This window comes from Labeo rohita, chromosome 24 (assembly GCF_022985175.1).
Source record: "Labeo rohita strain BAU-BD-2019 chromosome 24, IGBB_LRoh.1.0, whole genome shotgun sequence".
NCBI classification, from domain to species: domain Eukaryota; kingdom Metazoa; phylum Chordata; class Actinopteri; order Cypriniformes; family Cyprinidae; genus Labeo; species Labeo rohita.
Window position 1 is genome coordinate 10,627,963 of NC_066892.1, and position 15,649 is coordinate 10,643,611.

The 15,649-nt window shown below is 36.9% G+C and overlaps 1 protein-coding gene across 1 annotated transcript in view; it reads right to left on the minus strand.

The window, feature by feature from the left end:
• Window positions 1-13,860, minus strand: part of tmtopsb (teleost multiple tissue opsin b) — a 39,636-nt gene extending 25,776 nt beyond the window's left edge. The window contains exons 1-2 of the mRNA XM_051098836.1: window positions 13,309-13,860; window positions 8,401-8,729 (exon numbers count right to left, since the gene is read on the minus strand). Of these exons, the coding sequence (XP_050954793.1) occupies window positions 8,401-8,729; window positions 13,309-13,672 (693 nt within the window). The 5' untranslated portion in view covers window positions 13,673-13,860. The remainder of the gene's footprint in view (window positions 1-8,400; window positions 8,730-13,308) is intronic.
• Between the last annotated feature and the right edge of the window lie 1,789 nt (window positions 13,861-15,649).

Consider the following 15,649-nt stretch of genomic DNA (forward strand, 5'->3'; position numbering starts at 1 on the left):
AGCATGATACCCATAAAACTACTCTATCAAATTCAAGTTAGGGATAGTTCACCAAAAAAGGCCCAGAAAGGTAGTAAGGACATTGTTAAAATAGTTCATGTGAATCAGTGGTTCAACCTTAATTTTATGAAGCTACGGGAATACTTTTTGTTCACAAAGAAAACAAAAATAACTTTGGTCACACTTTGTTTTAAGGTCCAGTTCTTGCTATTAACAAACCATTAACTACGGCTTTTGCCTCTAAACTCTTAATTTGCTGCTTATTAATAGTGGGTAAGATAATTACTAAGTTTAGGAATTGGGTAGAATTAGGGATTTAGAATATGGTCATGCAAAATTGCTGCTTTATAAGTACTAATAAACAGTCAATATGTTAATAATAGCCATGCTAATAAGTAACTAGTTAATAGTGAGAATTGTTTCCTATACTAAAGTGTTACCATAACTTTCTGTTCTGATGTAGAATGTCCATCTTTCTTAGTTCACCATCTGTATATTCTGGGGTTCGAATAAGTAGGGCTGGGAAAAAAACTGCAAGTCATCATGTCTGTATGAAGGCCTTTTTTTTTTTTTTTTTTTTTTTTTTTTGCACAAAAGCTTCATAAAACTAAGGTTGAACCACTGATGTCACATGGACTATTTTAACAATGTCCGTACCTTTCTGGGCCTTGAAAGTTTCAGTTGTGTTGCTGTCTATGCAGGGTCAGAAAGCTCTCGGATTTCATCAAAAATATCTTGATTTGTGTTCTAAAGATAACCGAAGGTCTTACGGGTTTAAAAGAGTAATTAATGACAGAATTTGCATTTTTGGGTGAACACTCATGATATTTGAAAAAGGTAACCTTGGACCACAAAACCAGTCATAAGGGTCAAGTTTTTGGAAACTGAGATTTATAAAACTTTAAATCACTTTCTACTGATGTATGGTTTGTTAGGATGAGACAATATTTGGCCGAAATACAACTATTTGAAAATCTGGAATCTGAGGGTGCAAAATAATCAAAATATTGAGAAAATCCCCTTTAAAGTTGTCCAAATGAAGTTTTTAGCAATGCATATTACTAATCAAAAATTAAGATTTTATATATTTATGGTAGGAAATTTACTAAATATCTTCATGGAACATGATCTTTACTTAATATCCTAATGATTTTGGCATAAAAGTTATGACTGGTTTTGTGGTCTAGGGTCACAAATGTCTTTTTTTGTAGTTGTTGTTTATACAAGTAAAATCAATTTTTGTTTTAAACATTTTGACATGTGCTGAATGGACAAAAAAAGCAAAAACATTCTGTGAAAGAAAGCCAGAATAATCTGTGGAAGAAAGAAAGAATTTCCATTTTTGGGTGAATTATATCTTTAAAGACATGCAGTTTTGAGAAGTAAAAATTGGAATACACTACACAACATTTGCACAGATTTCTGCCCCGACTTACAGTTTGGACAAGTTGACTCTACTGTGGATATTTTGGGTAGTTGGAGTTTTTTCAAAGAAAATTATGTAGTGTGTATGATGGGTCCAGATTTTGATTCCATCCGGTTGGAGGATATTAAACATGTTTGATATTTTAAGATGGTTTTAGAACACATCGTGTTTTCATTTGTCATTCATCTCCTAACAATGATGCACATTTCTCTGTATAAATTTGATGTGCTTGGAACATCTTGAAAAGTTTGTTGGTCTGTGATCCTCAGTCATTTAGTGTATGATGCCCAGTTTTTCTCTGTAGCAATTTAAAAAGTTGGCAAGTGTATGATCCACAATGTTTCAAAATTTGTGTGGTGTATTCACAACCTTCAGAAAGAACTGACATCAGCAGTAAACCCTGACGATAACCATCCAAGCCGTTTTCCCCTAACCCTAGGGGAAACTGGACTGGATTTCCCCAATCCAAACCTATCAAATTAAATCAAAAGATTAATCTGCACAATTTCTTTCTTGAAAAACTGAAAGGTCAACACTTTTTCAGAGCTGGCAACATGACGTGCAGCAGATGTAAACTTTGTTTCTTTCTCTCGTTCTGCCTAACCAGCCGGTCTCTGTGCAAAACAGACAGTTCTGTCTAGAAGGAGGGCGAAAACTGCCGTTGCAAATCCACTGGGTTTTTCTCCCTACGTTTTCCCAGTGCGCTCCGTTCCACCCGCAGTGTGAGTTTACAGAAAGAGACAGGCCGTGTCCGAGCAAATGAGGCTGTTCTTTGGGAAGGCGGTCAACCCCCTGCTGGGTGACATTTTGGATGGGTTAGTCAACGGCTGAGTGGAGTGACAAGAGCTGGGAGAGTAACTATATGTCCTGTATGCACTGTGGATAAGCAACTGTCAAATCTTCATTCAAACTTATATAACACTGACACTTTCTTGGGGACGAAGGGACAAAGCCTGTACTGTAGGTGACATTCAGACTGTCACGGTATACCGAATCCACCCTAGCATGGGAGCCCAAGAGGCAGTTTATGGCCTTATCGATCACAAACGTGCGTGAATCATTATCTAATTGATTGCTTGTGATGCATGCAATTAAAAAGAGCCTTTAGCTTAATCGAAGAGCTGGTTACTATGTAATATAACATCATGTGGCATTTTTATCACCCCCTTTGAGATTTAGCAGAGTAGATGGTGAATTTATCTGGCACCTGTCCCCCCAGGACTCCACCGCATCGAACGGTTAGAGTCGCATCTCATATAAACACACAGGGTGCTAATTGTCTAAAAGACTCAGAGCTTATCAGCATTCCGTCTCTGCGCCCGTGGTTCAATACCAGCGGAGAAGAGCTACAATCACTCTTATACAGTGGAGACACCGCTCTAGTTATCTGATCTCACGCTACGATTGGCCTATAATTGGTTTGCATTAAACGACATCCAAATAAATTGAAGGCAGCGGATTAGGAAAAAACGCCTTTGATCAAATGCAATGATTTTATCATCTTCAGGACAACATTATGCAAATGATTTTGTGTGAGATGTCATAATGCCACTCTGTAAGCAACTATATAAATCAAATGAAGTGGTTTTAAAAAGTTTAATGTAATGTATAAGTGTGCTCTATGGTTAAGGTTTTTGAGGAAAACATTCCAGGATTTCTCTCTATATAATGGACTTTAATGGGGATCAGCAGGTTGAAGGTCCAAACTGCAGTATAAATGCAGCTTCAAAGGGCTCTACACAATCCCAGCTGAGGAATAAGGGTCTTATCTAGAGAAACGATTGGTCATTTCAATTCAATTATACTTATTAACCATAAATGCTCGTCTTGCAGTAGCTCTGTGTCCATGCATTACGTAATCACGTTGGAAAAGTCACATGTGGTTTGTTCTTCGTCTGTGTACTCCGGTTCGAAAAGGTAGGGTGGGGCTAAAAATCTCATTTTGTCCTCACTTCAAAATTGTTCGTCATTGTTGTTGTACCTTTTTGTAAAGGGCATTTGACTTTCTTTGCACGTATGGGTCGGTGCTTCTGCCTACGTCACGCGTGACCTTTCCAGGTGTCAAGAAGTAAATTTGGCATCAGGCCAAAAAAAAATTTTTGCCACTAGATGGTGGGCCAGAACATAGTCAAAGGATAATTTAAAGGGGTCATCGGATGCCCATTTTCCAAAAGTTGATATGATTCTTTAGGGTCTTAATGAAAAGTCTATAATATACTTTCGTTAAAAATTCTCAATGGTAGTGTAAAACAACACCCTTTTTACCTTGTCAAAATGAGCTCTGCAAAAATCAACCCATTCTGAGGGATTGTTCCTTTAAATGCAAATGAGCCCTGCTCGCCCCGCCCCTCTCTTCTCTCTGTGGAGTGACGAGCCTGTTTACTTTAGCCGTATTTAACCGTGTTTAGCCGCTAAACGTGCTAGCTAGCACATTATTAGGAAAGGTGATTGCAGAGATTCATAAAAAAAAACAACAACCTTATACTCACTTCTGCTGTAAGTGAATCATGAATGATTTGCGCAAATATAAACATGTTTGTGTAGATCGGGAGGTGCATTCTATTCACAAACAAACGTAATCCACTGCATGTTCAGTGGCTCAGATGTCGGGAGTAAATGACGACCACTATGTTCATTATTACATCCAGCAAAACAACACCTCAGGTGCTCAATCTGAGATATTCTTGTCTAACTTACATCCATGCTCCAGCATCGAAACAATGGAGGTCGGACTGTTACAGCTGATTTAGGGCAGGGTCTGAGGTAAGATGCTCATGTCAATCAACTATCGTGGGAGCGGCCTCTGACAGTGTGACGCCACAGCCACAGGCATCTGAGAATGGCTCGATTTGAAAAAGGGGATATTATTTTTACAGATTAATTAAAAACCACTGGCACATTACATAGGCAACACTTTAACTTAGATTTACTATATATTGATTGTAAGATAACACAACTACACAGACTTAGCTGATAACTCCTTATCAATGCAACATAATTCAGAAGGGTGAGAACAAAGCACAAGAGAATTAATTGAGTGACTAACCTAATGTAAGGTTAATTAGAAAGAGAAACTCGAAACAACTTAGTAAAGTGATAATAAAGCTCTCCGAGCTAACGGGACAATGAGTTCACACAATATATTCAAAAGAAGTATTTGTAACATCAACTCTGTCTACAAACCAGGGTTGCCAGGTTTTCACAACAAAACCCGGCCAATCGCTACTCAAAACTAGCCCAAAACTAGCCCAATCGCATTTTGGAGGGGGGTAAAATACACGTTTTTTGGCAGGGTTCCCTTGGTAAAGATCTGAGGTAATCTGTTGTTGTTTTCAGTATGGCACGCAAAATGATATTCAAACTCGCATTATACACTTTTAACACTGAATAAAGCACATAATCAGTACCTGAGATTATAACTGTCATTGTATGTGTTGTTCTATTTCTATGCAGAAATAGAAACCGTTTCTAAAATAGAAATTTTGTGTGTTGCCGTCGAGGCTAGTTAGGACAGAAACTCCTTTTATCATGTGTCGCAGAGTCGCGTAGTAGGACACAGTGTTCTTAAAATGTGCTCCTTTTACACAGAGTGCACGTGATCTCGAAAGTGAAAGTGAAAAGCAAGTGCTTATTCAAAGGCGATTTAAATAAATAGTGAGTAACTGTTGCTGTCATGACAGATCCATTTCAGAACCAGCTGCTATCAAAATAATCTGGCTGCGGGTGCCCACTGGCGTAAGGCAAGATGAGCATTTGTGGTTAAGAAGTATGTAAATTTTAACTTTTTTTTAGAAAATGACATTATTTCGCTAGATAAGACCCTTATTCCTCGGCTGAGGGTGAATCCATGATGACAAACTTTTCATTTTTGGCTGACCTATCCTTTCAACCCTGGGTTGCTGCATAAGGGACTGACGGTCCTTTTGGAACTCTGGTTGGTCAGAAAGTGTGCCACATCTGTCATATACGGCTTTTTCTTTTATCTTTAACCCCTGAGACAGTATCTATATACATCTGTACCTTCAATGACAAAATTATCGGTATTAGGACAGAACTAAATGTGGCCATGGCTTAAGCAGGAAATGTGTCAAAACATATTCAAAAGTATTCTTTTAAAAATGTATATCTCACTGCCCCCACAATTCTGAATGGTTGTGTAAACGAATAGCTTAACTTCCATTAAAGTTCATATATATATATGTGTGCTTAAGTGCTCAAGATTTCTGAATAATGCTAAATAAAAGGCGACTGCAAGGTCATAAGCCCTGTGAGGTGTCTATTCTAAAGGTTTGTTTTTTCTTTCTCTGCCCTTGTGAGATAGCAACTCATTAATTGGAAATGATTTTTGCTCAGGCTTAAGAAGACCTCCCTTTGTTTCTGCTTCTATCAACACAAGCCCAGGCTTAAAGTTATCTGCTTGCACAAGCATGTTTCCGTCAGAAAAGCAGGGTATTTACACCACTGAGGTTAGATCACACTACTGATGTCTAGTGCAAAATCTTGACCTATATAGACTATGATACAATATAACTCCGGCTTCACATATAGCTCATTGCGGATTACACTGTGCATCAATCTACAGACGACCTTCAGACCAAAATGAGATTCAGCAAGGCTTTTGCACAGCAAAAGAACCTTTATGAAAAAAATGCTTATGTTAACGCAATGACACAGGCTGGGCGACGAGTTGCTGCTGAATGAAGTGAAACGAAAAGGTGAATCTCCCAGTTCTGAAAGCATCAATGGCCCATTTTAGGCAGGGCTGATTTACATAAACATGAATGTTTTAATTTCCGAACTCTCTTCGAACATCACAATCTATTAAAAGCGCTGAAACATCTATTTTCATACACTGTAGTCTATTAAGACGCAGAGAAGACGGAGCTTGCAAGGAGATTTCTCATTCATTGTTGCTATTGAAGGTAATTCGGTTGCAAATCAAAACGCTTTGTTGTGTCAGTGCATTTAATGTAAGCAGCTGATGGCCTGTGTTAGCTCACCCACTCTGCGAGGGATGGGAGGAAGGAAAGGAATTGTGGGAGCTTTGAGAGCATTTGCGTTTTGTTTACTCCAGAAAATTGGGCCACTCTGGGGACATCAAATAAAAACTACTTCTCAATTGAAATGCTGTTTTCTTCCCATCTCCATGCAAATTCTGACACGAATTGCTCCATTCCTGACGTAATACGGTGCTTAATTTGCATTCGAGATGCAAAACACTAAGAATAATTTTCAATTGTTGCTGACTGCTGGTGTTGATCAACAGGCAGTACAGGACATCTCTGGGGTGAGTGGTCAAAAAAAGAATTAATCTAACATCCTCTGATAAAAATGAAAATGATAGAGGAACACAGACAGGAAACTGCCGCGAGTTGAAATATACAAACAGTTTTTAATTTGAACCGCACGTTGAAAGGACTGCCGAGTGGTTTTGTTAATTAATGGTGCAAAAAGGTCATTGCGAAAACTCATAGTAATTTGTGAATATTACGCTAATTAAATCTGAAGTTGAAGTCCAGGTAATTGTTTCTCTTGTGAAAGGTTGCATAAATCATTTGCTGCATTTTCTGTCACAATAATGAGCTGCAATGTAACGTGAAGTAGTCAAGGACAGTTTTTCCACTAAAAGAGTATGGAAAATGTGTTTTTTTGCTGCTATTGTATTATGTACATCTTAAAGGGATAGTTCATCCAAAAATGAAAATTCTGTCATTAATTACTCATCCTCATGTCATTCCAAACCCGCAGGACCTTTGTTTATCTTCACAACACAAAATAAGATATCTTTAATGAAATCCAAGAACGCACAGCAAAGACTGACACGGAAGAGAAGAAAATGTTGAATAAAGTCGTTTTTTTTTTTCTTTGTGCTTTGTTCTGAAGATGAACAAAGGTCTTACGGTTTTGGGATGACATGAGGTGAGTAATTAAATGGAGAAGTCCACTTCCAAAACAAAGATTCACATATAATGTACTCACCCCCTCATGTTCATGTCTTTCTTTCTTCAGTTGTAAAGAAATTATGTTTTTTGAGGAAAACATTTCTGCATTTTTCTCCATATAATGGACTGATATGGTGCCTCGATTTTGAACTTCCAAAAGGCAGTTTAAATAGCGGCTTCATACGATCCCAAATGCGGATGTAAACGATCCCAGCCGAGAAAGAAGGGTCTTATCTAGCAAAACGATCTGTTATTTTCATTAAAAAAATTGAAATTTAAATACTTTTTATTTCAAAGCTTGTCTTGCCTTTCTCTCATTATTCTCTCTGTATTCTGACTCAAGACAGTTAGGGTATGTCGAAGAACTCCAATCATATTTTCTCCCTCAACTTCAAAAATAATTTCAAAATCATCCTACATCGCTGCAGAAGTACCGTCAAAAGTCTTTTACCGGAACAAAAATAGTCCAGGCAGAGTAAGACAAGACGAGTGTTTGGCATTACAAAGTATAAATTGTATTATTTTTATTAAAATAAATGATCGTTACGCTAGATAAGACCTTTCTTTCTCGGCTTGGATCATTTACAACCACATTTGGGATCGTTTGAAGCTGCATTTTGGAAGTTCAAAATCGGGGCACCATATCAGTCCGTTATATGGAGAAAAATGCAGAAATGATTTCCTCAAAAAACATAATTTCTTTACAACTGAAGAAAGACAGACATGAACATCTTGGCTGACAAGGGGGTGAGTACATTATATGTGAATCTTTATTTTGGAAGTGGACTTCTCCTTTAATGACAGAATTTGATCCTTTAAAGAACTATCCCTTGAAGAGAAAATCACTTAATTCATAATTTATTTAATCATTTAACTTTACCAAGCCTGGCCAAATTTATCACACAACTCAAGAAATGCATCCAAGCCAAGTCTCTACAAATCAGGCATAATGGTCGATAATATGAAGCATTAAGCTTTTCTGAAATCAATAACTCATCAGCTGTAGTAGACAGTAATGGTTGTGACACTTACTTGTGTAATAGCCTGTAGGAGTCTGCCATAGCTGTAGACAATCACCATAAAAGGAAGAATAAGGCAGAAGATAAACAGACAGACGATGTAAGACACGTTGTTGGCTGTCCTGGCGGCCCAGTTGACACTGCAGGTGGTGCCGGGCCCCTCCGGACCATAGCAGCTCCATCCAAACAGTGGCGGAATAGTCCAAATCATGGAATATATCCAGGAGAAGGCAATACCCATGGCCACCTTTCTGTAATTGGTAGAGTCTGCCTGTGTGGCCCCCATCATGGTGCAGTAGCGCTCGTAAGAGAGCACCGCAAGCAAGATTAGAGACACGACACCTGTACAAACAAAAGAGAGATACACAGACAAACCAATGCACTGTTATGAGTAATAGCTGCAGTTCTGGGTTGCTTACAGATCCTTATTACCTTTGAGGGTTTGTTTACATTGAGTAAAAGGCCAAATCTGTGGTTTTATTAGGTGCACTGCAAATATACATCATATTTCGTGCTGTGAGTTTAGCTTGCTTAAAGGGGTCATCGGATGCCCATTTTCCACAAGTTGATATGATTCCTTAGGGTCTTAATGAAAAGTCTATAATATACTTTGGTTAAAAATTCTCAATGGTTGTGTAAAACAACGTTCTTTTTACCTTGCCAAAATCAGCTCTGCAAAAATCATCTCATTCTGGTCGAGGCTGCTTTAAATGCAAATGAGCTCTGCTCGCCCCGCCCCTCTCTTCTCTCTGTGGAGTGACGAGCCTGTTTACTTTAGCCGCATTTAGCCGCTAAACTTGCTAACTAGCACATTATTAGGAAATGGGAGGTGCATTCCCTTCACAAACAAACGTAATCTACTGCATCTTCAGGGCTCAGATGTCGGGAGTAAATGACGACCACCACGATCATTATTACATCCAGCAACACAACACCTCAATTGCTCAATCGGAGATATTCTTGTCTAATTTACATCCCTGCTCCGGCAACAAAACAAAGAGGTTGGACTGTTACAGCTTATCTGAGGTAAAACACTCATGTCAATCAACTATTGTGGGAGCGGCCTCTGTCTGTGTGACGCCACAACGACAGGCATCTGAGAATGGCTCGATTTGAAAAAGGGAATATTATTTTTACAGATTAATTAAAAACCACTGCATGAATTTTTAACATTATAGGGTAGATTTGTACATACACTGCCAACACACATTAATGTTCAAACATGGAAAAGTGAACTTAGCATCCGATGACTCCTTTAACAATGAAAAAAGAGAATTTCGATACATTTTGACAAAAATGATTATTGCATAACATAAAGAAAATACTATTTGAGACTTTTTACTTCAAAATTTAATTGTTAAATTGTTAATTGGGTTTCTATTTTTATTTAAATTCTAAACCCAGTTTTTTATTCAGTAATATGTGCCATTAGTAAGGAACCAATTTTCTACAATGTAAAAAAATATTTAATTCTTAAATGTTTAATACTTGCTGTTTCTTTGTAATTGTGAAATTTACTAGCAATTTCTGAGTAAAAACTGTTTTAAAGCAATTATTCACCCAGAAATTAAAATTAAAGTTGATACTACAATAATCAATAGCGAAACTTTCTGCAGCACTGTTAGTAGAGTACAGATTCATTTCAGTAACTGATTTAAGAACTCTAAAGACTACCTTTATTTTTTTGTGTGTAAATTTGCATTTAGAGTTCACTTTAAGCAAAGACAAAACACATGTGCCTGCATTTCCAGTCTCACACATTCACAGTTTTCATGAAAATCATCTCCCAAAATCCTGCCATCCTAATCATATAAAAGCTGCTTAGAAAGACCTTGACTCAAAAATGAAGTTGTTCAAAGAGACTATGAGCTTGAATATTTAAACTACTGTATAAGCCTGCATGAAAAAGAACATCTCAAGAACATTTTGAACCTTTATACAGTCATTTTTCTCTGCCTGATGTGAGTGTGTGTATAAAATCTGCACTGTCTGGATGAAGTTATATCTCCATGAGCCTGACAGTGTGTTTGCTGTGCTGATGTTTCAAAGAATAAATTTCTTTTTGTCTTGTAAGTATCAGCTTTGTTAGCACTTTATCAGCATCATTTATTTGAGGGAGATAGCAATAATCCATGAAACAAGTGTATAGCCCACTGCTTACAATTACCATCATAATGGCATTAGACATTGAGAACGAGTAAAGAAGCAACTTATATCATATGCATGACGGTTCCTGATGACAGCTAATCAGGAAAGCGAGTAATGAGCCTTTTGAAAGCAATGAGAAGCAGTTGCTATCAGGCTTTCAAGGAGTGGAACCAATTACAGAGGTTTTCTCCATAAAAGCACACTTAGTTCTCCCATAAGTGTAGTTTTATTGAACCAGTGGTGATTCATACAGCTTTGTTCAGCAGAGGACCCTGACCGGTCATTGCGGTTTTGACCATTACAACATTTTTTTAATTACCATCTAGGTCATATATAGAGTTCTTAAGCATTGATGGTAAAATCTATTGTCATATAATCACACAGACCAGTTTGATCTCAAGGGTTGCTGGCACCAGAAAAGTGACACCTGTTAATTAACAACAACAGCTATTCTATTCACAGGAAACACTATACGCAGCCTTATTACAGAGTCTGTGTTATGGGTCAAGAACAGGACAGCATACATCTTACTTACCTGAATAAAGCTCTACTCGCCTTCAGGTCGAGTGCTAAACCCTAATCAGAAGAAGAATACACCTCTGCCCTCGTGTGTTTATTTAACAAGTTTCCAATTAAGACAACACATGGGTCTTTTGAATTACACTTTAAATAAAAGTTTATCATCTTTGTTTCCAATTATTTATTTCTACAGTAAAATTGTTCATGTCTTTTAAAGAAGTCTCTTCTGCTCACCAAGTCTGCATTTATTTGATCCAAAGTACAATTTTGAAATATTTTTAAAATAACTGTTTTTGAATATATTTTAAAATGTAATTTATTCCTGTGATCGAAGCTACATTTTCATCATCATCACGCCAGTCTGCAGTGTCATGATCCTTCAGAAATCATTCTAATATGCTGATTCGCTGTAAAAGAAACATATATTAGAAAGAATTTATAGAAATTAATACTTTTATTTAGCAAAGATGCTTTAAATTGATCAAAAGTTATGATAAAGACACTTACAATGTTACAAAATGTTCTTTGGAACTTTCTATTCATCTAAGAAACCTGAAAAAATTCTACTCAGCTGTTTTAAACATAATGATAATAATAATGCTATTTGAGCAGCAAATCAGAACATTAGAATGATTTCTGAAGCATCATATGACTGGAGTAATGATGCTAAAAATTCAGCTTTGAAACCACAGAAATAAATTGCATTTTTAAATATATTCAAATAGAAAACAGTTATTTTAAATAGTAAAAATATTTCAAAATTTTGCTGTTTTTGCTCTACTTCGAGTCTCATATATGCAGGTTGTGTGAGCAGAAGAGACTTCTTAAAAAAAAATAAATAAATAAATTTGACCGGTATTGACAAATCTTTTGACTTTTAGTGTATTTAATGAATTTTAAACTCATTAACTAGTACTAACTTCATTTTCGTCAGCAACTGAGAAAGGCAATGAACTTATTACTGTGGGTTGTAACTTTGGAAAGTTTAGTGGGTTGGAATTTTTGTGTAGTTTTGAGCTTTGTCTGTAGTCTGTAGTTTTTATTTATTTTTTTAAACACCCCTACCAAAACATAGATGGTATCAGATGGTAATACTGTGTTACTTCCATGTACTATTGCATTTACACTCTAGTGTATTGCAAAGAATATTGTACTTTTACTGTGGTACATTTTCAGAAACACGTGTTCCACAAACTAAATCCAAAACGACAAGTTTAAAATGTCAACAAGACAACATCCATTTAAACCGATTGCCATCTATGGGCAGGGGGAAGGTTATACCCTGATTTCATATTATGTGTAAACATAGCCTATGTAGTGGATTAGGTATCTATTTAGTTATCGGGTGAACTACAATGCCTTTTTTAGATGTTATGCTTATTAAAAAAGGACCGAACTGCATCGTTTGTGGGATGTTTTATTTAGGGGTTTAAAATGTATTAAAATACAGCAATAAGCTTTCCAGCCTAAATTGTAACTCCAGCTGTGCCAACAACGTGCAATTTACCACAACTGTCAAACAATTCACTCAAATAAATTCTAATATTCATATTACTGCAAGCTTTGGTTAACACACTTAATAGGCGTTGCAGCATCTAACTGGCGGGAAAAAAACACGACTAGAGCAGCCGCGCGCTCACGAGTCTGACAGGAAGTTTGTGAAGAGAAACGCTTTTACCTCAGGACAAATTATATCAATAACTACTATAAAACTATTAATATAACACACGATAGTTGTTGTAATCACATTTAAGTTTAGGTTACCCACAGGTAAGGAGGATTTTTAAGACATATACGACTGCAGCGATGTTATTATGTCGGTTATTTAAACGTACGTAAGTAATATCGTTCTGAATTAAGTTAGCTCATGTCAAGTTAGGCTAGTATGATGAAATATAAAAAGACACTTGAGTGTCACTGTTTGATATTTATCTCTCTCTTTATCACCTTACTGGTATCTTTTTACTTTGAAAGACAAAACATTTTTATGACGGTGAAATTTACAGGTCGGAGGTGGCGGTTTCTAAAACGCCCCAAGCGAACGTGCTGCAAGTACATTTCTACAACGGTGTGAAACGCATTTAGGAAGATTTTAAGGAGAAAAACAAACAGCATCTGTTGTATCAGATATCACTTAAACGAATTTTAACGTTTAAAACGTTTCACGATGTTGCTGCGTATGCAAAAGTAGAAATACAGGTGCCTGTCCAGCCTACTTTAATCGTTTCGACATCGCTGTAACATACAGACTCACCCAAAAATGTATTGATGAAGCCGTACCACACACATCCCGCTCGTCCGATGAGCCACCGGCCCTGCGTACTGGCGGCGAAGCTGAACGGCGTGCCGAGGACGCACACCAGCAGATCACTCACTGAGATGCTCACCAGAAGACAGTTCATGGGCGAGCGCAGCACTTTGTAGCGACAGAACAGGATGAGAACGAGCGTGTTGTTGAGAAACCCGAAAGTTCCGATGAATCCAAGGCACACGGCGACCACCAGGTGTCCGGTCGGACTCAGACTGTGTTCTGAGTGATTCTCATCCAAGTGCGCGCTGGTTCCGTCACCACCTCCAGCGCACCACGCGCAACTCAGACTCACGTTGGACTCAATCATTGCACCATTAATTATGGCTTATGCAAAGGACTTATTCAGTTTGGTTTTGAAACGAATCTGTGCTTTGTGAAGTCAGGGTAATCCATTAAGTTTGAAGAGTTTTCTAACCCATTATTTCAGTGGGACTGGAGTTCACCAAGCGCTAGACGCAGAAGTACATGATTGCCTCACATATTCTAGACAGAGGTTTCAAGATGTGGTCAAGCCAATTATGCCCCTCCTCGGGATGAATGGGAGTTTTTATTACCCCCCCGCCTAGCTGACGTCTACGTCTCAAGTCACCGATCTTCATATGCCAACAACACGCTTTTCTACTTCGTTTTCACCCTTAAAATGATACCTTGTTAATTCACCAAAACGCTGATATGACAATTAAGGGTAAATCTTACCAGGCATACTGGAATTTACACAGTAAAAAAGTACAAATGTGGAAATAAGAAAGTATTTGATACATGCATATTTTTCTGGTTACCTGACAGTTTTTTACTCCATGGAAACTGGAATACTAGACAAAAAGTTGTTAATTATAATTAAGTATTAAAAAAGCAATACTCACTCAACTTACTATCTGATACCAAACATGTTTTTTTTTTTTTTAGTTTCTTAGACCTCTTCTAATTATCAGGAGAGGTTTATTAGTCATATCAAAAAACAAATTTAAACATACAGTTGAAGACAAAAGTTTACATACACCTTGCAGAATCTGCAAAATGTTAATTATTTTACCAAAATAAGAGGGTTCATACATAATGCATGTTATTTGTCACATAAAAGATGTTTACATGTAGTCCACAAGAGAAAATAATAGTTGAATTTATAAATATGACCCCGTTCAAAAGTTTACATACACTTGATTCTTTATACTGTGTTGTTACCTGAATGATTCACAGCTGTTTTTTTTTTTTTTGTTTAGTAATGGATGTTCATGAATCCCTTGTTTGTCCTGAACAGTTAAACTGCCCGCTGTTCTTCAGAAAAATCCTTTAGATTCCACAGATTCTTTGGTTTTTCAGCATTTTTGTATTTGAACCCTTTCCAACATTGACTGTATGACTTGAGGTCCATCTTTTCACACTGAGGACAACTGAGGGACTCATAAACAACTATTACAGAAGGTTTAAATGCTTACTGATGCTTCAGAAGGTGAAAACTTTTGAACAGAATGATGTTTACATTTCTCCTATCCTGTCTAAATATCATATTTTTTTTTCCATTTAGTACTGCACTTCAGAAGCTACAGAAGATACTTACATGTTTCCAATACAAAATAAGTTAAAATTACCCTGATCTTCAAATTCAAAAAGTTTTCACTCCTGGCTCTTAATGCATTGTGTTTCCTTCCTAAGCAACAGTAAGCGTTTGAACCTTCTGTAATAGTTGCACACGAGTCCCTCAGTTGTCCTCAGTGTAAAAAGATGGATCTCAAAAATATAGTTATAACATGCATTATGTATGATCCCTCTTATTGTGGTAAAATAATTAACATTTTGCAGATTCTGCAAGGTGTATGTAAACTTTTGACTCTAACTGTACAGGTAATAAATTTAACTTAAAATAATCTGTTTTGTCTTTGCTAACACTGACACCTGTGGAGGAAAAACAATCTTTAAAGAAATGAAACGGCAAAAAAAAAAAAAAAAAAAAAAAAAAAAAAACTGTCAATGACGATTAAGGAATAGATTTTGTAGTCAATATTTCCAAAAATAAAACACACTCCTGCTTTTCCCCTAGAAATTTAACAGTCCTCATTTGACTTATATTTGCGGAGTACATAAAAATACACTGACGAGTTCAATGCAAAGTAATTTCTGGTTCTTCCTCTGCTTTGATCAATCATTTTCTTTTGTAAGCATATTTACCTCTTCACAGGGATTCTTTTTGACAGGTGAGGGGTCAGAAAAGCAATTTTCTCCCCTATTTGTCCATCTTTTTCCACAAGGGGTGTCAGAGAATTGCTCTGCAATCAATTCTATTGAT